Genomic DNA, 27,154 nt, shown 5'->3' with positions numbered 1-27,154 from the left:
TCCTTGCCCTACTAAACTTTCTTACTCCTTTTCACTTGCCCCTGCCACTGCCCAGTGCATGAATATCACACCCTATAGGAGCGGCTCACCACTTTTATTTGCCCAATTCTTCTGGCTATTCCAACTTGACACTGTGTCCTTCGGTATGTGGGAGAGGAGAATACCAAGGGTAATGTATTACAATGCACAGTACTGGCAGCAAAAGAATACTTTCACTCTCACTTGCGCATGCTTTCTATTCATGTGCTGTGAAACGTCACTTTCAGTTTCATTCGAGCTCATATTTTACACCTGTAGTTTTCTCTGTCTTCTAGCATCTAATGTACAAACGTCAGTTACTTGGCGAAGTTCATACTTCACTACAAGAATGGCATAATTTATTATTTCGTATCACAACGCTTATTTGTACCTGTATTGCAAAGCCGCTTTCATTTTCACTGGGCTCATTAAAAAAAAAAAAAAAAAAAAAAAAAAAAGGTTCATATGTTTACTCCAAGACTTGTTCTACACCGTACGATACAAAACCAGTGTAATAGTACTTGCCCTGAAAGATCACTTTAGTTCTTCACTCCGACACCTGTTTTTTACACCTGATCATACAAAACCACTGTTGTGTTTTGGTCACAGCATTTATTTTCATTATCGTGGTTTTCTTTATCTTCTTCAGCTTAGGTGTGTATTTTTCTGAAGTTTTATTTCGTTAAAACTTATTCACTACACTGAAATTTTGCACTCTTTGCTATACCACCTTTTCCCCACTTTTATGTACAAACTAGCAGAGGTACCCGTCGCCGGGCCAAAAAGGCGAACACTGTAAACCCATTTGTTCTATTTATTCTTTCTTTCTGCTCCAGAAAGACTATGTACCTCTCATGCTTTTGAAGAGGGATTATAAGAGGTCCAGGAACTTTCTATTCCAGTTTTCGCAGACTAACAATATTTATGTGCATTTGTTTACTATTACTGGTGACCTCAAATGACATCCGACTGTTGAGCTCTAATGACCGCGAAGGTCAACCTCACATAGCCTATGTCCAAACTGGAGGTTATGTGAGTCTCCATGCCAGAAATTGGGTAGCAGGGGTACCCGGCGTTGCCCAGGCCAAAAAGGCAAACACTCTACTGGTGACCTCAAATGACCCAGATCTGAACTTTGACCCCCCTAAAACCATCCTTGGGTCGCCCTGATTCAGAATATACATGGGTCTGGGGATCTCTGGCCCTTGGTTTGGGTGTGATTGAAGGACAAACAAACAAACAAAACACAGCTCTTTTATATATATAGATGTAAAGTACACTATATGATACGCTTCCCACTCACCCATGAAGTGTCAGTCTGGGACGATGTGGATTGTGATGAGTGTATGGTGATGCGTTGGCATCATGAGGGCGATGGGAAGGATCCTAAGGGTCCATAAAGGGTAGCCAGGGCACGTCACTTGACTTTGTGTAGTAACTTCTGCTCTCAGACGTCGCCTCTCCACTCAGTAGCGACGATACTTTCATCCCTAAAACTCTCCAACTGCAATAACACTCAACCCTTCCTTGCACGAGTGGAAGGCAGGGCATGGGTGGAGGTGGCAGGGACTGGGCCAGAGGCAGAAGTGCATCAGACTATGCGGAATCAGAAGCAATCATTTCTATCCCTCTGATTATCCTGTGAAAGACTGGCAGTGCTGCTCACCCACATCCTATATGCCTAACCGTACACTTTCAGACATTGGTAGGAATACACAAAGCAGCTCTGTCTGTCATCAAGACATCCCAAACACCTTTTTTTATGACAGCTATGACTTGTATCCGAGCTTGAGGAGATAATAACTGTAGCAGCAGGATTATTGTTTATGTGAACCCTCTGGAATACAGGCTCAAGCTGCCCCTCTGCTGCAGTTCACCATCCCCCTTTCAAAGGAGAGAGGCAAAACTGTATGACCTTTGTACAACCAGGCAGAAGAGTCACATGGTTATACTGGTGCCATCCTTCTCAAGGACCTTTGTGTACCATGCCGTAAATATAATTAAATATGCCTGAACCATACCCCTAGAGATAGTCAGGGATGATCTCCACATGGTTTGTGTGTTCATATTCTAGGGATACGTGGAAGTCAACATAATGTTACGAAGTGGAATTTGCCAGTTAGGTAGTCAAGAAGTTTCTCACTGATTCCCAGTGTTTACCGTAGCTCCAGTACGAGTCAGAGTTGCCAGTTTGCCTGCTGTTTGAAAGCGTAGTTGTTTCGTAAGTTATGCATTATTTTTTGTGCCATTTTTTCCATATAATGTTTTATTCATGCGATTTTTGTTAAAATATGTAATTTAATTTAAGTTTGTATGCTAAACAATTTACAATGTTATGTAATGTAAGAAAACTCTGGCATGTTTTGGAGGTCTCCGAGTTGGTAACTGTTGTACCGTGCTCTTTCTCTCTCTGGAATACACCAGAACTGTGGAGAAGATCATTCTAGTACAATGCAAGCTTATATAAGGATGGAGAAGAGACTAGACCAAGTTCAGTCGGTTTTCAGTTCAGTCTGTGTGTAGTGCAGTGTCAGTGAAGTTTGTATATTTTTGGTACTTGTGAAAACAGTGAAGTATTGTTGGCAAACAGTGCAGTGTTACTGAAGCTTGTATATCATCAGTACTTGTGAAAAATAATGAAGTGTTGTCAAGCATTAAGCGTAACTGCAGTTAGTAAAGTTTATATAGCTCCAGTGCTTGAGAGAATGATGAAGTGAAGTTGGAAAGCATTAAGTGTAACTATTAGGAAAATACAGTGAACTTAAGAAGTCAGTGTTTCTTTACAACGCCTCAGCTGATCTTGTGTATTGTACACCTGAAGGCTGACCACAGGAAGAGCAACTCACTGGGCAACGCCCTTCCTGTACTGAACTACTGCTGTTGGAGCCTGTGGCAGTGTGGGAGGGGGATGTAACACTGGTGTCAGGCGTGGGATTATAAAGTGCTGCTGAGTTTAACCTGTGACATGGAGGCAGAAGGTGTCCAGACAAGAGGCCAAGCTAGGCAGGAAGAGGCATCGCTGGGTACAGTTATGAAACTACTACAAGCACAACTACAGGCACAAAGAGAACGACAGGAAGAGCTCAAAGAACAATTACGAGCACAAAGTGTACAACTACAGGCACAGAATGAAGGACAGAAAGAACTCTAACAACAATTACAAGCCCAAAGTGAAGAAGAGAAACAGCTCAGGAACGAAGTGAAAGAACAATTGCAGGCACAGAATGAAGAACAGAAAGAACGATATGAACTGTTTCAGGAGACGTTACAGAAGCAACGAATGGAATTACAGGTGAGAACGCAAGGACAGCTACCTGCTTCCATGGGGGAAATGAAGGAAGAACAGCAACAATTTAAGGAGGAATATATACCAAGCTAGAGCAGCAGAAGTATGAGGTAAGCAATTATGTGATGAAGTGTAAACAGCATGTAGACAACCGACTAATGATTATTGAGGGAATAGTGGCGGAGTGCAGACAACATGTAGATAACCAGTTGAAGCATGCGGTCAACCATGTGAAGACAATTAGTAAGAAAATTGAGGCTGTAGAGAAATATTGCACTACTGAGCCTCAGGTTAGTGTACAAGGAGCATATGAAAGGAATGGACAGTGTATGGTGAATCTTGACTGATTCCAGGCATCTAAAGGTAGCATTACAGGGTTGAATAATCAGAATGCAGAAGTTTTAAGTCCTGGCCTTCATTATGATACCGCAGTTTTTAGGCCGCAAACCAGTATAGTGCATAGCTATAATGAGGGTCCAATCAAAAAGAAACCTCAGGAATTTGATGGTATAGATTCTTGGGAAGCTTACCGTGCACAGTCTGAGTTACTTGCAGATCAGAATGGTTGGGATGATAGGCAGAGGGCAGTGCAACTTGCTACTAGCCTTAAGGATGCCACAGTGGATGGAAAGGAACAGTTATCAGTCTCTAATAGATGTGCTGGAGCGCAGATATGGAACCATGTACCAGACTGAGGTTTACAGAGCAAGATTCCGGATCAGTGTACGGGCTCGAGGAAAATCCCTACAGCAGCTTGTGCATGACCTGGAGAGTATGGCATACAAGGTGTACCCTGGAGCAGCATCTACCCTGTTGGCTATTCTTGTGAGGAACCAGTTCATTGATGTTCTTGATAATGCAGAGCTGAAAGTGCAAGTGAAGCAGGCACAACCAAGAAGCATGCAAGAAGCACTAGCCAGGGCTCTAGAATTTGCATCCCAGTCAGGTCCAGTAAATCCAATTTTCAGGCCGGTCATAATGCAGGACTCAAGACATGACGTGGAAAATTTTGGAGGAAGGTGCTGGTACTGTGAAAAGCCAGGACATCAGAAAGTGGATTGCAACAAGTGGAAGAAAGAACAGGAGAAGATCAGAGGAAGTTGCTGGTTCTGCAGGAAGCCAGGACACAAGAAAGTGGATAGTTACAAAGTGAAGAAAGAGCAAGAATGGAACAGTGCAAGGAAACCAACGATTGCAACAAAAGGGTGTTGAACATGTGGCGAGGTGGGACACTTCATCTATGAGTGTCCAAATGAGAAGGATGAAGGTAAATTTGTGAAGGCAACAACCAGCCAGTTTTCCCCCAAAAGCCCAACCACTGAGGAAATGCAGGAGAACCTTGATGAATAGTGTGCAAGAAGACGAAAGAACAGACAGCAGGCAATGTACCAGTAGCAGGAATGGGAATTTTGACAAGAAATGCCGATGTACTGTTTTGACAGGGCCAACATCAGATGCAGAAGACCTGAAGAAGATGTGGATGGAGGATGCAGATTTGTAACCAGTGCTAGAGTGGCTGCAACGGAGTACAGTGCGACCACCTTGGGAGGAGGTTTCTAGATTCAGCCCTGCAACCAAGAGCTGCTGGAGTCAGTGGGACCTTCTTTGTCTGAACAATGGACTACTGAAGCATCAGTGGGAGACTTCCAATGGCCTTAGCAAGTATTTGCAACTCGCGGTTCCGAAGAAGATGATGTCCGAGATCTTGAATGAGTCCCACGACCAGATCACTTGTAGGCACATGGGAGTGAAGAAAACTCTAAGCCAGATGCAACAGAGGTTTTGCTGGACTGGCATGCATCAGGATGTTGAAGAGTGGGATCGGACCTGTGATGTGTGTTGTGCCAAGAAGGGACCCAAGGAACGTGGTTGTGCCCCTCTTCAGCTGTACCAAGTAGGTGCACCGATGGAAAGAGTCGCAGTGGGCATTGTTGGACCTTTGCCACTCACTGAAAGAGGAAACTGGTATATATGTGTCACCATGGACTACTTCACAAAGTGGCCAGAAGCCTATACCATCCCCAGGCAAGAGGCTGCAACTTTTGCTCAGGTGTTGGTTGACCAGGTTTTCTGTCATTTTGGGATGCCACAAGAGCTACATTCAGACCAGGGTAGAAACTTCGAGTCTGCTGTGTTCCGTGACTGCTGCAAGTTATTGTTGATCAAGAAGACCAGGACAACCCCTCTAAGGCCACAGTCATATGGGATAGTGGAGAAATTCAACTGGACCCTAGGACAAGATCTGGCCAAGTACTGTGTAGAGGGACAGACAGAATGGGATCAGAAATTACCTGTGTTACTGATGGCATATCGGTCTGCATCCCATGATTCTACCGCTTACACCCCTGCAAAACTGATGTGGGGCCACGAGTTATGCTTATCCTTTGACTTGTTAATGGGAAGACCACCTGGTGAAGAGCTGCCTACAGACACCTCCAGCTATGCAAAGCATCTTGAGGAAAGGCTGGCTGAGGTACATAATTGAGTGCGAGGAGCCCTCAAGTTTTCAGAAGTGATAAAGTGCAAGTATGATGCCAAGGCAAGTGAGGTGAGCTTCAAGGATGGTGACCGAGTTTGGTTAAACAATCTTCAGCGAAAGATGGGACAGTTACCGAAGCTGCTCTCTCTCTGGAATACACCAGAACTGTGGAGAAGTAGATCATTCTAGTACAATGCAAGCTTATATAAGGATGGGGAAGAGATTAGAGCAAATTCAGACGGGTTTCAGTTCAGATTGTGTGTAGTGCAGTGTCAGTGATGTTTATATTGTCAGTACTTGTGAAAACAGTGAAGTGTTTTGGGGAAACAGTGAAATGTTACCGAAGTTTGTATATCATTGGTACTTGTGAAAAATAGTGAAGTGTTGTCAAGTATTAAGTGTAATTGCAGTTAGTAAAGTTTGTATAGCTCCAGTGTTTGTGAGAACTGTGCAGTTGGAAAGCATTAAGTGTAACTATTTGGAAAATATAGTGAACTTAAGAAGGCAGTGTTTATATACAATGCCTCAGCTGATCTTGTGTACTGTACACCTGAAGGCTGACCATAGGAAGAACTCACTGGGCAACGCTCTTCTTGTACTGAACTACTGCTGTTGGAGCCTGTGGCAGTGTGGGACGGAGACGTAAAACAATAATATAAATCATAATTTTTAGCAATTACAGGTGAAATTTTCATCATTATTATTTACTGCCATCTTAATTAAAGACCTGGTTAAGGTACTTTAAACATCACTGCATGATGCACTGAGCACAAAAAAAAAAAAAAAAAACGTTTTAAATAGTAGTTAATAAAAGTAACAGGATGATGAAGAAAAGAGATGGTACCCTTGGAAAATGACTATTTAACCCACACCGTCCCGTCGACGTATGGGTACGTTGCAACATTTTGCATTTGCCAGTCCCGGCGACGTACTGGTACGTCGTGCAATTGCAAGGTCCCTAATTTGCACAATTTTCAATTTTTGCGTGTGATTTTTTGTACGTATACACGGGACACCTTCCTCTATTCCTCTACAAGATGCCAAGCAGGGACAATGCCTTACACCACATAACCTCCCCCCTCCCCCCCTCACGCCATTGTCTCGGCAATTCACCTGTTATCAGTGACCTGGCCAGTAAAGATATTCAGGGCCAGAGTGATTCCCCAATCGATGACAATGTGGAGGACAAAGTTTACATAGCATTAGAAGAAGAAACAGTCAGAAATGATGATCAGGTAATGTGGCAAAAAAAGTTCAGGTATGGTGATTAGTTAGTGAGTGAAACAATGCTTATAATGCCTATATTACTGCTTGAAAACCAGTATACTCTCATACTACATATAAATTCGTACCAAGTAAATAAATAAATACCGTTTATGAGTTGTGTGAAATAGTTACCCTCTCATAGAACTCGTTTTCTTTGGTGCCAGCATGTTAGAAAACCCAGTAAGGTAAGGAGGAACTCCTACCTGGATCGAGTATTTTATACCTCAGGTGAGCGATTTCTCTATGAATTTTCGATGTTTCTCACCAAAAGCGGAGGTTTTGGCCAAAATTTTTTTTTTTCGAAAATACCTCGGGATAGGGGGATGTCGGAGGTGCAGAAAACCTCGGGACGTGACGGGTTAAGGCCAACAGCCCAATCTCATTATATTGCTTTGTCTCACCTGTAAGTTGAATGGAACCTGAGAAACATGTTCAGGTCGATGCACCAAGCACATTGCTGCCAGCATCAAACTTCAGCTCCAAATGTTATTTGGTTCAGGTAATAAGAAGTAGATCATTTGTTGATAAGTGAAAGGTAAAACATTTCACACAGTTTTCCAGTAGGCTCTGGTGTTGACGTACAAGCAAGCCAAATGTCTTCCTGCCACTACTGAACATGCCACACTGATTCTAACCTGCGTCATTCTGGACCAGGGGACACAGCATTGATACCACTCACAAAGCTTATTCCAGAACAAGGTGCATAGCTTGAGAGCTACTGTACAATGGATGATGTGATGCACAGTGCTTTGTCTGTCTATTAACGTAAAATATTTGGCGTGTCATATAATATTACCATTTTTTTCAGTATTCACCGATAATCCATCAGTTATTTATTTATTTATTTATTTTTATCACTTCAGTGGGAATTTCTCAGTGCAGTGTTTCACATGTTAGTTCAAAGATATGGTGACTCAGTATTTCCTCATAACCTATGTATTTGCAAATGTTCATTAAGCAGACCATGGAGGTATAATAAGGGCAGAGGTGGCAATTAGGCCGCATGGCTCAGTAGGGAAGGAAGCCAGCTCAGGCTGATGGCTGCCATAATGGTAGAGGGTAGTCAGTGAGCATCAGACCACCAGTCATAGAGATGTATTTGACCTCCATGGTCACATTATAACACAAACAGAGGCCTTTTAGATCATGGTAAAAACAATGCAACACAAACAGAGGCCTCTTAGATCATGGTAAGTCATGCCATAACACAATTAGAGGCCTCTTAGATCACGGTAAAAACAGTTTAACATACTTGTAATTATGGGCCCCTTAGATCACTGTAAGTCACACTTTAACATGTATAAGTGTCCTTTAACTCACTGTAATGTAATTATTCACACTATGACCTACCTGTGAATCGTGATTCGTTTACGTGATTATTTGTTATCCTCTTCACTAGAGCCCAAAGCAGCACAGTGACAAGGCATTGTCAGAAACTTCTCACCTCCTCCCCACTCCTTATGCTGTCACTAACCTTACCTCTAACTAGCTACCTATTCTTATTATGTAGCCACAGTAACGAAGCTTCGGGATGCAGTAGCTTCTTGTTGTTGTTGTAGATTTGTCTCCCATGATGATGGAGAGATGCGGGCTCCTAAGAGTCCACCAGAGTTAATTGCAATTATGACCCACCACACCATGGGCCAAAAAGGTACAACATGCGTGAACTAGTTCAGCGACCACTGTGATGTCGAATGAACTCAGTACATACAGTATGATAGGGGTGTTTAATATAAACAAGATCTGCAGACCATAAGGTAACTTCTTGTGTAACATTAATATCTGAAGAAAGGTGTCGAAGAACACGTGTGTAAATTTTACACTTGTCACAATAACTGGCTATCTGTATGCTTAACCCGCGGCATCCCGTCGACGTTCTTTAACGTCCACACATTTTGTCACTGCCAATCCCGTTGACGTACATAAATGCGAAAAAATTGCAAGGTCCCTAAGTTGCACAATTTTTAATTTTCGCAAGTGATTTTTGGTACGTATACACGTGACACCTTTCTCTACAAGATGCCAGGCAGGGACAATACCTTACCCAGCATGACCTCCTCCCCCCCCTGCATGCCATTGTCTCAGCAATTCACCTGTTATCAGTGACCTGGCCAGTATAGTCATGTCATGCCACGGTACGAAATTCAGGGCCAGAGTGATTCCCCAATCAATGACAACGTGGAGGACAAACTTTACATAGCATTAGAGGAAGAAACAGTTAGAAATGTTGATCAGGTAATGTGGCAAAAAAAGGTCAGGTATTAGTGAGTGAAACAATGCTTATAATGCCTATATTACTGCTTGAAAACCAATATACTCTCGTACTACATATAAATTCGTACCAAGTAAATAAATAAATACCGTTTATGAGTGGTGTGAAATAGTTAACCTCCCATAAAACTTGTTTTCTTTGGTGCCAGCCTGATAGAAAACCCAGAAAGGTAAGGAAGTACTCCTACCTGTATCGAGTACTTTAAACCTCAGGTGAGCGATTTCTCTATGAATTTTCGATGTTTCTCACCAAAAGCGAAGGTTTGAGCCAAAAAATTTTTTTTTCCTAAAATGGTCGGGATTGGGGGAAGTCAGTGGTGGAAAAGTGGTCGGGATGGGGTGGGTTAACTGTAACCATATTCTGAAATAGCCACCCCATGGAGGAGCCACAGAAGGAGTGGCCCAACACCCACCCCACAGAGGAACCATGGAGAGGTAGGCAGAGAGCATGGAGGGCCCGGGCCAGATGGTCTTATGTTCCTTGCCACCATGCACCCCTCTTCCTCTCAAGCAGACCCAGTGAGAGGTATGCAGTATTGCTGCATTACCCTCTGACAGGGATAGCGCTTGCCAGAATTGGGGTGGGACTTGCCTTTTGACAGTCCCATGGTCCCCGGACGCAGTGTCCACTGGATCTGCCTTCACAAGAGGAAGAGCAGTCGCCAGAGCTCATAGTCTTACTCTACCCCAGGGGAGCAGTGGCACAGTAGTATCCACCGGACCTACTGTAGAAAGAGTGTCCACCGGATCTCCTCCTTCTGCCACCCACCTTTGGGAGCATGCGTCTCGGACTATCACTCTGACAACCTTCGCCTGCAATCCCCAGGAGGGCAGCAGGCCTGTGTTAGTGTCCACTGGATCTGCCACAGGGGGAGAGACCACCGGTCGTTCCCCACCTGCACTTTTCCCCTGACAGCAGGAGGGTGGCAGAGTCTACCAGACCTGCCGCAGAAGCCAGAAGGCCCACCATGCCTGCTCCTCCCACTGTCCCCGGGATGAGTGGTCCCCCAGCAGAATCCCCTGGATCTGTCAGCCTGAGGGAGTGTCCACCAGATCTCCCTCGACCACTACCCCAGGAGGGAGCCTGAGTAGTGTCCCCCAGACCTACCATGCAGAAGTGTCCCCCGGACCACACAGGCCTGCCAGGCTGAGGGACAGACCATCAGTCGTCCCTCCTCCACTATCTCGGAGGCTCTTTACGAGGGCAACCTCTCTTGCATAGCCCACTCCTTCAGAGGCTGAGTGAGACGTCCCTCCTGCTTCCCCTCCTCTATGAAGGGTGGAGACTGCTGCCCAGCAGGGCCCCCGTCGGAGAGTACCTGGGACAGACCCACCACGAGCCTAGGCGTCCTGTCCCTGCAGCCCAGCCCCTGATGCTCCCAGCAGCTGAAGGACTTTCCCAGGGTGAGTGGCTGCAGCCAACCCCTGATGGCCCCTTCCTCCTGGTGAGACCACAGCCTCCAGATGATGAGGGGTGCCCTGCAGCCGACCCTGGGCCTAGACCAGCCCGGACCCGCCCCCAGGACTCCCACTACGGCCAAGGGCAGGCGCCGTGCTGCACATCTCTTAGCCCTGTTGGGCCCCAGTCAAGAGGGCCATCACATTCCCAGGGCCCCCACCAGGAAAGGGCCGCCCACCACACCACCTTCCAGCTCGACCCGGACTCCTGATCACGCCATACGAGACTTGTACCAGGAACGCACCCCTGATGGCCCTCATCCCACACCAGGTCATCACCTGTGTCTACCTGTGCCGTAGCTTTAGGCGCGCCCTTAGTGCCTGGTGGCAACCCAGCCCACACTGTGAAATACTCCCCTACGATTCCCAGTGCTACAGACCCGGTGTGAACCCCTTCTCCCCTCTCCAGAGTGTCATGCCCCTGTGTGTCCTAATTCATACTAGACCCCTGTGTAGTATTCCCTGTTTGTGATCCCTTGTGTACTGCCCCACACGCCTGCTTAACTCTCCACCCTGTAAGTAATACCCATATTCCCAGTGTAATATCTGTGGCCCCTACCTGTTGTACTGCGACCCCTGTGTCATACGAGTGGTGATTTACAGTGTTTTAGTCCTGTGGAATATCCTTCCCCTTGGCATATATACATCTGTGTATAAGACGCATGTGATATATCTTGTTTATAGTATATCTAAGTGTTGTGTAACATACTGTATCTGGATTGTGGATCGTGTTGTTCCCCTGTGCAATAGATACCTTGTTTGTGTTATTTGACGTATTAGGTGCTATATTGTTTGTGATATATAGAGAGGTAGTGTCGTGTGCCATACTGTGTTTGTTATATATGTATATAGTGCTGTGTCATATATTGTACTTGTGTCCCATATAGAATTGTCCATGCACTAGTGTGTAAATTCTGTTGTACTCTGTTTGTATGGTAATATACGTGTTTTACTGATTAGTCTGTGTTTGAGCCCTATCCCTTGTCTGCATACTCTAGCCCGGTCCAGAATAATAGAACCCAAGGCCCGTGCCCATATCTGAACCCAAGGAGTTGGATGCAGAATACGCTGCATAACATATTCCATTCAGATCATAAGAAGGGCCACAGCTAGGAATCTGGAAAGTTACAGCCTTAAAGGTTTTGTGTTTTTTCTAAATATGTTGCAAAGAAAAAACTGCGTAGATTAGAATTCGGTACTTTCCACTAGGTTAAATGGTAAAATATTAAGCCAGAATTATTCAGCCAATGTTTTTATTACAGGATTTACAGCCAAATAGCTGTATCTCAATTAGTTTTTGAGATATTTAAATTTCATGTATGCAATATTTAGAAAAAAAAAATAGTATAGGCCATCACCTTCAAAATTGGTCATCATTTATTGTTTGCACAAGGATTTGGGTTACCCTAGGGTACCTTCACGTTTAATATCAAGATTGAAGAAAAAAAAAGAAAAAGTGCGAATAATAATAATACTGTACTGACGGAAACAAGATGCTTTGCTGTTTACTGTATATGGCAAAGCTTAACTAACCTCCCCACAAGAAACATTCCTAAAATTCACCTTACCTGCTGCAAGATAGGTCCCACCAAAGGGTCATGCGATGGCCCCGCAACTGTCACGGGACCTTCCTACATTCTACCAGTATGGCGGCCACTAACTTGCGCGGCCTTCACTCAGCGTGTCTAATTGCCGCCTCCACCCTTATTTTTACCTCCATGCATAAGACTTGTATCACATCATCACATGTCCAGCACGACTCTTGGCACTCACAACTTGTAAAACGTTCTGCAGTTCCTCTTGTTCTCACGTGGTCAGCTGTTGCTTGCCATATAACAACGAACATTAATTTCATTTGTACGTCTTTATGAAGTGTGAAAGATCGTAGGGCTGTCACTGATATCCAGATTATGACAGTTTAGAATGCGACATAAATTTTGTCGATATTTAGATTTTATTGAATACTTAGTATATTTCATAACTTTAAAAAGGGTTGGACACCTTGAGTCTCTAAGTCCTAATATATATGAAGGTTATTAGTCTATTTTATATTCTAGGAGATAGTAACTCCAAAGTTGCTTGGTGTGATTGTTTTGCTTGTACAAGACTACACACACTCTTCTTGCAATTCACCTTGTAGCCTATTAGTGTTAAAAGTGGATGTTGTGGACGTGTGATTGAGTTGTGCAGGTACGTTGAACTGTTTTTCTATTTACCTTGAGATTCAGATCCTACCTGTCACAGTTACACCCTGCAGAATCATGCAAAAAGTTTTTGTTCTTTATTTCATAGTCTACTTCTACCAGTCCTTCTATTTCTGCTTGTCTAAATATGATAATTTAAAAATAAACACAAATCTTTTTGACCTCTCCCCAGTGCATACCAGCCAAATGTACTCACATATTTATTCATTTTTGTAGTGGAACTGGAGGAATAAAGTTCGTCATATAGTTGGGAAGCAACTTTCGCCCTGTCTGCAGAATTACACAATTTGAGGAACCCAAAGAATCTCCAGACATTATTCTTTTCCCCCCTTTTGTTCTGATATCCAGTTTCCATTAAATCAAGTAAAAACACGTGCATCCACTGCTGCGTCCCGTTGCCAGCTGGTCATGCGGGTATTCTTGGTAAAGACGAGAACAAATATGGTGGACCCAAGAGCAGGTCGGAGATGTGAAATTTATACAAATCCGTCAGTTTTGTGGGACTAACGGTCCTTTTTTTTTTTTTTTTTTTTTAGCAATTCCAGAAAGTGTGCACGTACAGTATTGTAGACGACGAGTAAATTATTCCGCCGCATTCCGATGCTGTATGCGATAAAAAAGATAACTTTTTAAATTACATTGACGTCACCGGTAGAGATGGCAGCTTTAGGAAACAGATTATTGCTGGACTGAGTCGGGTTGTAAGTTGTGAAAGCAGGCTTTGAAAGAAAAGAACAGGGAGTTGCATAATGTATACAGGCTAAATATGGGAGAAAGGGTAACTGAAATACAAAAACACCCAATGTTTTGAATATGGTCACCCCACACAGGATGCAGACCCAGGAAACAGATAGAAATGTACAACAGCACCGCACAGATGTACATGACTGTAGCTCTATAGATATTTTTGTTTGCCATCCCCGTGGATAAATACAAAAGGTAAAATTATTGGTATACCGAAGTTGGACCAAGTGCTTTTACTATGTATTAAACTTACTGAAAATGGCGAGTGTATTTTGAATAATAGGAATCTGATATAGCATGTTGATATTTACAGATCCATAATGTGGGTGAACTCAGAGCACCGCTGGGTATTGCAGTTTTCAGTGTGATGTTGGACAGCCAGGAGGATAATGTGACACAGCACGTACAGCTCTCCCAGATAGTCAGTCAGGCTCGCCAGGTAGGTCTTTGTTACATTACTGCTGAGGCGGGAAGGTCAGTGTTATATTACTGCTGAGGCAGGTAGGTCACTGTTACATTACTGCTGATGAGGGTAGGTCACTGTACTGTTGAGGCTGGTAGGTCAGTGTTACATTACTGCTGAGGTGGGTAGCTCAGTGTTGTATTACTGCTGAGGTGGGTAGGTCACTGTTACATTACTGCTGAGGTGGGTAGGTCAGAATTACATTACAGCTGAGGCGGGTAGGTCACTGTTACATTAGTACTTGTGTACTGTAGGTAAGTCACTGTCATATTATAGTTGCAAATTAATTTTTGCATTTTCACAGTATTCACCTAATGAAAGACTTTGCTGACAGGAAGAAAAAGTACAATACTGATAGAAGGTCTGCTACTTGAGAAGAAAAATTATGAAAAACTCTGATGACATTAACAGCTGCAGCGGATGTCGTGGTCTGTGATGGTGGTTGTGGTGAGTGACGACCCAGCCTTCCTCGCCTCCTTCACCCAGAGGTCCCTCGAGGGTCGCCTCCTAGTGTGGTCGACGAGGCTCCTTGTCCTCACCCGCCTCACACTCCACCACCTCCACCATCTCCACAACACCCTCGTCACCTCCAACTCCGTGTTACTCCATCTGGCCTGCACACAGCCACTCAAGTCTGTAACGATAATCTATTTTATTACAAGAAAATATCTGCTTTTATAACCGCCAAAAGAAACTACCATTAGGTTCTTTTATGCATTAATAGGTGTTTTGCTTTCAGATGGAATGTGTATGTTGCATCACCATACACACACTACCAGACACAGCTACATCGGGCTGCAAGTTGGAATTCACAGAGGGGCCTGACAGTGATCTCTGCTTTGTTTCCCAGCAAATTTCACAGGTAAAATTATCAATCTACATACCTAGGCTGCTTCCCCCGAGGAAAGGGAGGTAGCCGAGAAAGGACGACAAACTCCCAATTTACTCATCCACTCAAACACATTCATTCATATCTTAGCCCCAAAGGGGAGAAGGGACAGATCCTCACCGCACCACACTGCACGAGGGTCAACTGCACAGTGCAGTTAGTCACATCCGCAGCAGGACTCGACAGCAGAGCTGGTTTACCTCTGCCACATCATAATGGACCTATCCCCTTACCCACACTTGACCTGATCAGCTGATCAGACAAAATACGGGAGAATAGCCCCTCAGGGCAGCGTCATCATTTATTCATTCACAGTTTCTCTCCATTCATTTCTGTCACGCACAGCCACTCTTCCTTGCTCAGCAGACATCCCTGTCGCATCCAACGCTCTCTTCACTCTGTTCATCCATCCCATTCGTGGTCTTCCTCTCAGCCTTACACCTCTCACATCAGATCTAGTTATATTTTTCACCAATCGCTCATTATCCATTCTCTCCATGTGCCCAAACCATCGCAACACCCTCCGCTCAACTCAATCAGCCATTTCCTGAACAACTCCAGTTCTTCGCACTTCATCATTTCTTACTCGATCCATACACGTCACTCCACACATACTCCTCAGACACCTCATCTCCATTACATTCAAACTTTCCCTCTCTGCTACACCCATATTCCATGTTTCAGCCCCATATAATGCAGTCGGTACCACAACACCCTCATACAGTCTTCTCTTTACATCCATTCTAAGCAAACGACATCTAAACACTTTTTTCATTCCTCCCAACACTTTTCCTACTTCATTCATTCTATACTTCAGTTCTGCATCTATTTTTCCATCCACAGCAACATGTGACCTTAAATAATTAAAACACTCTACCTCCTCAAGCAACTCACCATTCAAAACTATATTCATCCTCCTACCATCTACCAACCTCGTACACTTCATTACCTAACTCTTATTCTCACTTACTTTCAATTTCCTCCTTTCACACACCCTTCCAAACTCCTCTACCGACTATCTCACTCTCCTCTGAATCAGCTACCAGTGCAGGATCATCCGCAAACAGTACCTGCTGCAGTCCACCTCTCGCCGAGGCAACACCTCCACCCAGTCCTCGGCGGGATCAGGTCTTAGCAGCACCGAGGAGGGTTGGCCTGTCCTTCCACCTGGTGGTAGACGGCCTAGGTCCTGCTGACCAGGAGGTCGAGGCTCCTCTGCCCACTGACCGGCCGAAGACCCTCCCTCTGCCACTACCTGGACTGGGGCCTGCCCTCCTTACGACGTGATTGGGCCTCCCTCCTCGGCTTCCACCTGCTGCTGAGCTGAGCGAGTGTTGCATTGCCCTTTTGACCAGGGACAAGGGGGTTAAAGGCAGTGTCGGGGCGGTTTCCACCGTAGTATTTCATCAGCGCCCTCCACCTGGCACCGTGCCTCTGTCCACCTCTGCACGTCCCGCACTGCCCTCCACGACAACCGTTGTGCTTGCCTGCCCTCCATCTCATGGCCCTTCCCTACCTTTGCTTCCTCCTCTGCCGGTCGTCATCGGCCCAGCTATGCTTTTGTCGGAGAGCCATCTTCTGCCACTTCCCTGACGGGCTCTTTGTTTGCCCATGCCCCACCAAGTGTGGGCGAATATCAACACACACACACAGCACCTGCTTCAGATTCCACTCTCTATCATCAACATTCACCAGACTCAGTCCTCCACCTAACACTCTTGTATTGACCTCCCTTACAACACCATCCATATAAAAATTAAACAACCAAGGCGACATCACACATCCCTGCCGCAGCCCCACTCTCACGGGAAATCAGTCACTCACAGTATTTCCCACTCTTACATATGCTCTACTATTTACATAAAAACTTTTCACCCCTTTCAGTAACCTACCATCAAGCCCATACCATCTAAAACAGTCCACAAAGCCTCCCTATCAGTTCTATCATACACTTTCTCTAAATCCATGAACTCCCAAAACATATCCTTACCTTTTGCTAAATACTTTTCACACAACTGGCTCACAGCAAACACCTGATCCATGCATCCCTTCCCTCTCCGAAAGCCACACTGCTTATCACCAATCACTCCCTCTGTACCCTCTCTAACTCTCTTAATTAACACTCTACCATACACATTACCTACAACACTCAACAAACTTATACCCCTAAAGCTAATACATTCATACTTATCACCCTTAACAGGTAAAACACTACTGCAAAATTCTACTTATTTCAAATAGGATGATGCGGATTATTAATTCCTATGGCTGAAATATGAGAGTTGAGGGTGAAGGGTTGTGATAGGAATGGGTTCACAATAGGCCACTCAGAGTGAAAGAATGAATCTAGAATAAAACTGGGAAGGAGAAGCACACGATAACTGAGTCAAAATAAAAGAATTTCTGGCGGTCACCTGAGAGCAAACATAGTGAGCATGTTCGTTTGTGCCTTGCATGCAGAGGATTTTAGGTGGGGACTCGTAAAAACGACTACGGTAGTAAAAATAACTACGGTGATACAAACATGTGATCTGAAAAGACATGGATCTTCTGCTGGAATGTGGAAATAAAAATGACAGTAGAAGAATAAATGAAGTGATGAACATGAGAACAGAAAGAAAATAATGAGAAGAAATTTAAAAAAAAATTCAAAATAGTGGAGAATAGCCTATGACTTCGGGTAAGAATTGGAAGGGTGAATGAATATGAATCATTTAATAATACATGCTGTTGATTACTTCTTCTAATAGCTTTTCTTACCCTGTCGCCCTTCTTTCACATACTTTTATGGGGAAAAATAGTTCGCGATGATGATGATAATGATGATTTGTTTACTTTCTCATCTTGGTTGGATCACGTTTTATTTTCGTCACGTTTCTGTATTATTTTTTTCTGCAAATATAATGGTGTGATTCTGTCCAGGTTTCAGGACAGTCCTCGGCTTCTTGTGGCACACGTAAATCCCCCAGACTATGTGAGAATGGTGGACGACCCCAACGCACCGGGAGGAGAGCGTGTCATTGTGCAGAATCCCATGGTTACTGTACTGGAGACCGTAGCTCAGGATATGAAGTTTTCGTAAGCTGTAATATCCACATAAAACACTAAAGGAAATGTAGTTATTACGGTGTTTCATTTTTTGTTGTATATTTCTGACCTGAATGAAAGTAAAACATTTTATTATATTGTGTATTATGAGTCATGACTTTAATTAGCTAAGGATTATGAAACTTGCATCTTACCGAAGAGTCTATTGCTGTTAGTAAAAGTAGGTATATATATATATATATATATATATATATATATATATATATATATATATATATATATATATCCCATTGGAGCCTCTGTGGTAAAGTGTGTTTTCGTACACTGGAGAGCGAGGGTTCGCGCCCCGCCAGGGTACTAATCTTTGGAAGCGTACTCCCGGCCATGTACTGCATTGGCGGACACCAGAGGTGCTGTGGTTGAACCAGTGTCGCATACTGAAATGTATGCTTGCACCCAGTCGGCTTGCGCGGGCCGATTACACTTGGTTGAAAGACTACACACACATCCAAAGCCACTACAACACTACACTCACACTTACAAGCACTTCTCACCCTACATACAATCTCTACCATACAGCCTAAGCCACTTGGGAGAGATACAATGGCTGTATCGTCCCTACTTCGGTCGGGATAGGCCGGTCCTGCGGTGGATACTCAAACAGTTCATGATGATGATGATGATATATCCCATTGGCTCCTAGAGCCCCTGTGCAAGGGATTTTGCTGGAAGGGTGCTAGGCGTATCGCCCTCCGCCTGTCGGCTCATAGTCGTAATGCTCATAGGTCCCTTCCCCGGGGTTCCCTACTTTATTAAATTTTGAAAATGCCCAGTTCTGTCCCAAGTTGAGGACACTAGGCGCTAATGGAATATATATATATATATATATATATATATATATATATATATATATATATATATATATATATATATACAAAAGGACCAACTGCCTAGCCCCGGGCTCCTACGCTCCTCATGAGGCAACGTAGGATTGGATATATATATATATATATATATATATATATATATATATAGATATATAGATATATATAGATATATACAAAAGGACCAACTGCCTAGCCCCGGGCTCCTACGCTCCTCATGAAGCAACGTAGGATTGGATGATGGATATATATATATATATATATATATATATATATATATATATATATATATATATATATGAGAGAGAGAGAGAGAGTAACAAGAGTATTTATTCCATCTTTCCAGATTCAGCTTTGTTGAACCACCTGACAGAACTTGGGGGCTGAGGCTTAAGAACGGCTCCTGGACCGGCATGATAGGCCAAGTTCAGAGACAGGCGAGTGAATATCCAAGTTTATGGTAGAAGAACTCAGTTGTACACAAGACCCCAAAGTATAAGTGTACACTTTGTACTAGACAGTTTTACATCAATGGTGATGACTGTTGTGTACTGGCAGAATATGTCACCTCCCATTGTAAACCTGCATTTGTGATAGTGAAGTAAATCTAATGTTTGTGACATTTCCGAATCAGTATTGCTATCATAGAATTATTCAGATGATAAATTAATGATCATCTTTGGATATAACGAGCTGTGTTAATAATTTCGGACATATATGTTTGTGCGTGGTATTTTAATTGGGCTAGGGCACACTATCTGTGGGATTGCCTTAAGTAAATCTGAGGTGTATAGTGATGCACGAATTACGTCCTATTATGTGAACGGTAACAACTTATCTCGTATTGCTCATTTCAGGAAGTTGATATGAGCGTTGGCTTCTTTGGTATCACTGCTTCAAGGGCTGAGGTGGTTGACTTCACATATCCTGTGACATTCATGTACGCATTAATTCTTTCTGCCCGTGGCAGCCCTGAGGTTAACTCTTGGGGGTTCTTGCTGCCTTTGACACCCTCTGTTTGGGGAACTGTACTGATATCATTATTGGTGGTGCTCACTGTCATGATGGCCATAGCTTCATGCCTGCCGCTCATGACACCAGGCCTTAGCAGTCTGACAGACAACATAGCCTCTTGTGTTCGTGTCTTGCTTCAACAAGGTACGCCTTCTCCATCCTAGTAATATAAATACGCAAAGTGTTTTTCGTGAATTAGTTATGTTTTTAAAGTATTTAGTATAAAATTGCTTGTAAAATCTTGTAAGATAATGTCATTGCTCCAGATGTAAAAGTGGTGAGGGAATGGTGGTGGTGTGAGCGTATGGTGTTGGGGTTGTGGATGCTGACAACTGTAGTGCTGACTCGTAGCTACGCCGGCAACCTCATGTCCCTCTTGGCCGTCAGATACATCCCCATGCCCATACAGTCACTCCAGGACATTATCGATAACCCCGTCACCCTCCTTCTTCAGAGAGGGTCATTGCAGGCTCAGGCATTCATGGTACTCGTGTAGCTGTTCTCATTCATAAAGCTTATCAGTTCTGTAATATTTTGTTGTCGTAATAACCTTGTGTCCTTCTTATAATTTAATTTATCTTAGTGGATACCATCTGAAGCGTAGGGGTCAGTGAAGGCTCTATAGAAAGTTCATAACCAAAACCCCTTTGCATTATATGTCTTGCCTAAAGTGAATGATATATTGTGAGGGTTGAAAGAGTGGAAAAAATATATATCATATATCTGAAGAGGTTGCCTGTACTAATTATTCAGTCTTGTGGATATAATGGTGGTTTAATGGCTCACTTTTCACGATATTCGGGAGTAAAAATTGAATTCAACTGAACTTTAATTCATTTTTTAAAGTTGGCTGATATTGGAGTGTGTGATCTTGCACCACCAAGCTTGAGTTTTAACAGTCAGGCATTTGAACTGCCACTTTATGTCAGGATCTAAGGAAAACTACTGAAATGTTAAAATGTGCTTTTTTATTCGATGGCACCAGAGAGCTGGGATTGGGGTGGATTGTAACACTGGTGAAGAGAGATCGACTTCTAATAGTAAGGGACTAGAAACTGTTAAAGCTTTATGCTTTCAAAATAAACTATTGCCAGCTTATCACAAGTACAAAAACTCGATGTTTCTGTTAGGCTGCTGAAAGCGGTGTATTGGCTGAGGTCGGGGCTCTGCAGCACCTAGGCAGACTACAGACAATAACAACACCACAGCTTGTCACTGCAATGGACTCTCTGGTGAGGCGCGGCGACCATGTTATCATCAGCCTAGATATCACCAAGAGGATGATGGCACAGGACTTTTCATTAAAAGGTTAACATACACTCGTTGCATTTAAATTATCCACTTTGTTAAGATGGTATCTGAAGTCATTTTACTTGTACTGTGCTCATATTTAATTTGCCTATAAATTATTAAAAAAACTGGTGTGAAGTAATACTTTTAATGAAAAAAAGTCTCCTAAGCCGACTGGAATATGGATGACAATGTTTGCTCCTGAGTGATGTTTGGGACACGACCACATTTATTCCGTCAGATAAAGAAAATTTACATCAAGGTTTTATCAATGTTCAGGGAAGTGTGACTTCTACTTGGCTCGTGATCAGCTCCTGCCCTATATGTTCGCAATGGTTGGTCCCAAGGGCAGCCCTCTCGTCCTTGCCATAAGCAGTAGGTGAGCCACTATTTTGTATCTTAATCTGAAGTCTTTTTATCCATTTTCATTTATTGTGAACTCTTCTAAAAAGGGGAGGGGGAAAGGAAAAGCAACAAAAAGGAGGTCTGTTGATTCCTAAGCCAATCTTCAAGTGTTTAGGGCAGGCCATGGTTACCCTTGTGTTTGTTTGTTAACCCACCCCATCCCGGAGACGTGAATTCACGTCCTCACATGATGTGCATTCATATCCTGGAGACGTAAATTAACGCGGCAACATTGCAAGGTCCCTAATTTGCACAATTTTCAATTTTCGTGAGTGATTTCACGAGTGATGTTTGGCATGTATACACGGGACACCTTCCTCTATTCCTCTACAACATGCCAAGCAGAGACAATGCCTTACACCGCATAACCTCTCCCCCCCCCTGCATGCCATTGTCTTGGCAATTCACCTGTTACCAGTGACCTGGCCAATAAAGACATTCAGGGCCAGAGTGATTCCCCAATCGATGACAATGTGGAGGACAAAGTTTACATAGCATTAGATGAAGAAAGAGTCAGAAATGATGATCAAGTAATGTAGCAAAAAAAGGTCATGAATGGTGATGAGTTAGTGAGTGAAACAGTGCTTATAATGCCTATATTACTGTTTGAAAACCAATATACTCTTGTACTACATATAAATTCGTACCAAGTAAATAAATAAATACTGTTTATGAGTGGTGTGAAATAGTTACCCTCCCATAGAACTCGTTTTCTTTGGTGCCAGCCTGTTAGAAAACCCAGTCAGGTAAGGAGGTACTCGTACCTGGATCAAGTATTTTTAAACCTCAGGTGAGTGATTTCTCTATGAATTTTCGATATTTCTCACCAAAAGCGGATGTTTGAGCCAAAAAAAAAAAGGTCCAAATATTTCGGGACTGGGTCGTACCACTGCCCAGAAAACGTCGGGATGGGGCGGGTTAATCAACAGGTGCATGTCAGTAGGTGAAGCTGCTCAGATGATCTCCTTACGATGGCCCTTTTACCTTAACCTTGCCTAACTTTGCATCCTAGCTTATTTCACGCAGCCCAGTGGCTGAAAAAAAAAAAAACAATACTCCAACGCTACTTCCTTTCCACAGCACATCTTTACATTAGATTCTGGTACTAGTTTCTTGTTACAACTCAGCAAGAGAGAGAGAGAGAGAGAGAGAGAGAGAGAGAGAGAGAGAGAGACCTAGTGATGCTGAGAGTACGTGATCAGTGTTGTGCACCTTATTTACCGGGCATGTCACAAAGTGTATTTACATTGCCATCAGTTACTATGTCCAGTTAATTTATCAGGTAATTAAAAGTACCACACAGCAAATTTCTCCAAACTAATATATATAAAAAGTATAACAAAAAGTAAGTAATCCCTTGCAGTGCTTAGAAGTCAGTGAAGGCGATCAGTTGCAAACAATCCCAAGTACATTCGAACAAGCTTAAGATCTACTGTACTAGCAGTATCTTAATAAGAATATAATGCATCGGATTTTTTCCATGAAACAACTGGCTTGCCATGTGTAAAGCTGGTATGTCAAAATGCTCAGTAAATATATATTACAGGTACATACACAGCAAGTAGATTATTATTAGCATCTGGTCATAATTCCGAGCAAGAGAGCGCAATGAGCAAGCGATGTTTATGTTCAGCTGAGGAATGAGCAGCCCGACACGTCTCGGTTTGGCCTGACATGACACGGCCCAAGTGCGATGGTTTTCATAGGCTAATAACTTTTCTACTATGTGAGACAGAGAAGAGATTCTTTCAGCAGGTAGCAGATACATTCAGTAAATTTTGTTTTTAGCTATATATTTACTCATGAGGCCAATGAAACCCCTTGGAATCCCAGCTTTCTAAGGAAATGTACTGTGGGCTTCAGTTGACATGCTCTACTAGGAAATCGAATTAAAAACGATTTTCTGCTGCAACACTATATTTTCTTGCAATTAAATATCGGACATTATCCTCATAATTTTACATGAACGTTTTCTCTACTTTATCCCGCGGCGTCCCATCGACGTTCTTTAACGTCCACACGTTTTGTCACTGCCAATCCCGTTGACGTACATATACATGAATCAATTGCAATGTCCCTAATTTGCACAATTTTCAATTTTCGCCAGTGATTTTTGGTACGTATACACGTGACACCTTCCTCTACAAGCACGCCATTGTCTCAGCAATTCACCTGTTATCAGTGACTTGGCCAGTAAAGCCATGTCATGCCACGGTATGATATTCAAGGCCAGAGTGATTCCCCAATCAATGACAATGTGGAGGACAAACTTTACATAGCATTAGAGGAAGAAACAGTCAGAAATGATGATCAGGTAATGTTGCAAAAAAGGTCAGGTATGGTGATGAGTTAGTGAGTGAAACAATGCTTATAATGCCTATATTACTGCTTGAAAACCAGTATACTCTCATACTACATATAAATTCGTACCAAGTAAATAAATAAATACTGTTTATGAGTGGTGTGAAATAGTTATCCTCCCATAGAACTCGTTTTCTTTGGTGCCAGCCTGTTAGAAAACCCAGTAAGGTCAGGAGGTACTCCTACCTGTATCGAGTATTTTAAACCTCAGGTGAGCGAATTCTCTATGAATTTTCGATGTTTCTCACCAAAAGCGGAGGTTTGAGCCAAAAAAAAAATTTCCAAAAATGATCGGGATTGGGGGAAGTCAGTGGTGGAAAAGTGGTCGGGATGGAGTGGGTTAAGGGGATGAAATCAGCAAGGGTAAGCGCCTCATTTCTGGGTTTTATCATTCGATCATTAGCCAAGTGTTTACCAACGCATTGCATTGAAATGGCAAGTCAGGAGAAGAGAACTGAACATTGCGCATGTGATAAAGGCTATCGCGCCTCACTATATGCACATTCAGAGAGAAAACGTGAGAAAGTAATTGTTTCAGGTCAATTATTCTTACGTTATTATTCAACTGCCTCACCAGAAATGTTGAAAGTTTACGTGAAGATGAAAATAAGATGATGGGCGAATGTACAAATGCTCGCTCGCTCCTCACGCACTCACAAAGTGCACTTTACTGGTTGTTATCCAAACCAATAGGCCTAAATTCAGCATTTACTGTTTAAATAGTTCAGCCTGCCTTCAAAACCACTGTCTTTAATCCTTACAGTGTTATTGCTATAATTACCAGCAGGAATGAAGCAGTTATCCATGATGGATAGTTAGAGCTGCCCCAGAGAAGAGGAGTCCTTTGCAAAATAATCCTTAGAACATAGCGTACTCTTTATCGTGGTTAGCGACATAAACGCGGTTGTGCTTTATGCCCACCTGACGCTTGTTAGACAGGGTAGGTCTGGTCTTAAGTGAGACCAAATAAACAGGTGAGACACTGACGAAGTGGAAACAAACACGATGTAGGAAAGAAGTTTAGGAGTTACGGTTAACAAACACTTACGTGCTATTACTGATTATTTTATATGTGGAAAAGTATCAGAAATATACAGTAAAAAGAGAAGGGAAATTAATATATAGGGAACCCAAAATCATGATACAAAATTGGCTTAAGGTAAAAGAAACATTACATACAGTAGCTATATGAAGATGTAAATGAAACCGTCTGTGATGAGAGACTTAATAGTAGTTTTTATAATATGCAAAATTACCGTACATCTTTTGATAGGAATACGGAATGCTCAACACACCAGTTTAACAACATTTGTTGAAAGGTAAGGCTCTGGAATGAAGAAACACATATATTCTACAGGCAAAGAAAATGATGTCGTAAGCAAAGAAGCAGATCCAGTAAACTATATCCATACTTTAAAGTAAAAAAATATAAGTGAACATAAATTATATTTCAGCGACTGATCACAATCGACTTCGTCAAATACAAAGAAAGACTGATCCAGGAGACGGCAGCATTAATATTTCTGGTTTAAATTTAGTACTCTTAGAGAATGGATAGTACAGGCGACAAGAAAGAATAATGAGTGAGAAATCCACGAAAATAATCAATGCATCAGCAGTGGAAAAACGGAGATACAATATGTAACAAGGCCTGGAATGTTAACATCAACTATTAACCTAAAGAAAACAATGAACAAAGTAATTGGGGAAAGCAGAATTTTTTGGTTACAGTAATTAGTCAGAGTTACGTTAAAATTTCAGCTCTTCAGTACGATTATTTTTGCTGATAATTTTTTTGTACAAAATACTTATTCAGCGTAAATTAAGACTTCTCTGAATGGAGATTTTGATACAGATTACTTTTGTTTTTTATGTCTGCACAAGTAATTGTGATGCAAAGAGACAACATGGCTGGCCAGTATTGTTTTCTTAACCACCAGAATTGTACGAGTTGTTGAAGGAGGTCTGTACGATCACTGGCACAAAATGTCCACACCCAACTACACCTCCTGCTTCAACCCCGCCACCAAAGTGGCCACCAGAACCCCACTCAGTCTCAACAACATCTGGGTAAGCAAATTGTATCCAGCTAATATTATTATGAGTTATTGGAAATAGCTAAATGAAGAGTCTAACACACTTTTATGTATAAATTCCACTGGTGCACCTATCTTTGAAGCTGAGTCTGCCAGTTCCCCAGTCTGTAGCACCAGTTCTACAGAAAATGAAAAAAAAAAAAAAAATCACTGACTTGAACTGAGGACTACTTGTTTTATGAGACCCATCTAGTGGCACTGTGTCAACCAGTAGCTTGTTATCTTTCCGATGTCATCATCATCATCATCATCGTCATTCTTACCCTTTTTCCAATATTCTAGGAACAGATTATGTGATTAGTTCAGGGATACGCATCAGTAACTGCAAAGATGAGGAAATATATCAGCTTTATAAGGCCGCTGCTGAAGCAGTTAGTAATGAGATATTTTTCAGTACAACAATGAGTAATACAACAGCAAGTGAAGAAACCTTAAAATCTATCTATCATATATATATATATATATATATATATATATATATATATATATATATATATATATTTTTTATGCGAGGAAGAAGGAACCAAAGGCCATGAGCCCGCAGTAACAGTTCCCTCCAAGAGAAAAACAAAATACAATAGAGAGCCAAATTCAAATATATATATATATATATATATATATATATATATATATATATATATATATATATATATATATATATATATATATATATATATATATCTATTGCCAGACGCCTCAATCCCGTTTGGGGTGGCCACAAACAAATCGCCTCCAAGTCGCCCTGTCCCCCGCCATTTCACTGCCCTGCTCCCAACTCACACCCCTCTCTCTCATATACCTCTCCACCCCATCCCTCCATCTCATCCTCGGCCTCCCCCTCCCTCTTCCCCCCTCCACCTCACTCACATACACTCTCTTCGTCAGTCTTTCACCCTCCATCCTCTCCACATGGCCAAACCACCTCAGTGTGTTCCTCATAACGTTTCCTATCACATCCACATCCACACCACAACGCTC

The 27,154-nt window shown here is 42.7% G+C and overlaps 1 protein-coding gene across 1 annotated transcript in view; it reads left to right on the top strand.

Annotated features, from left to right (window-relative positions):
• The first annotated feature begins 11,028 nt into the window (after positions 1-11,028).
• LOC145391473 (uncharacterized) overlaps positions 11,029-27,154 on the top strand; it is a 57,788-nt gene continuing 41,662 nt past the window's right edge. Inside the window, exons 1-11 of the mRNA XM_080266085.1 lie at positions 11,029-11,163; positions 14,040-14,165; positions 14,601-14,821; positions 14,929-15,051; positions 16,118-16,264; positions 18,001-18,133; positions 19,868-20,168; positions 20,291-20,508; positions 21,155-21,332; positions 21,594-21,693; positions 26,021-26,150. Coding sequence (XP_080122211.1) covers positions 11,029-11,163; positions 14,040-14,165; positions 14,601-14,821; positions 14,929-15,051; positions 16,118-16,264; positions 18,001-18,133; positions 19,868-20,168; positions 20,291-20,508; positions 21,155-21,332; positions 21,594-21,693; positions 26,021-26,150 — 1,812 coding nt within the window. The remainder of the gene's footprint in view (positions 11,164-14,039; positions 14,166-14,600; positions 14,822-14,928; positions 15,052-16,117; positions 16,265-18,000; positions 18,134-19,867; positions 20,169-20,290; positions 20,509-21,154; positions 21,333-21,593; positions 21,694-26,020; positions 26,151-27,154) is intronic.

This window comes from Coenobita brevimanus, chromosome 18, assembly GCF_032717465.1.
Source record: "Coenobita brevimanus isolate Jiangsu-jjx chromosome 18, ASM3271746v2, whole genome shotgun sequence".
Lineage (NCBI taxonomy): Eukaryota > Metazoa > Arthropoda > Malacostraca > Decapoda > Coenobitidae > Coenobita > Coenobita brevimanus.
Note: the sequence above shows the minus strand (reverse complement) of the source record. Positions and strands in the feature narration are given on the sequence as shown.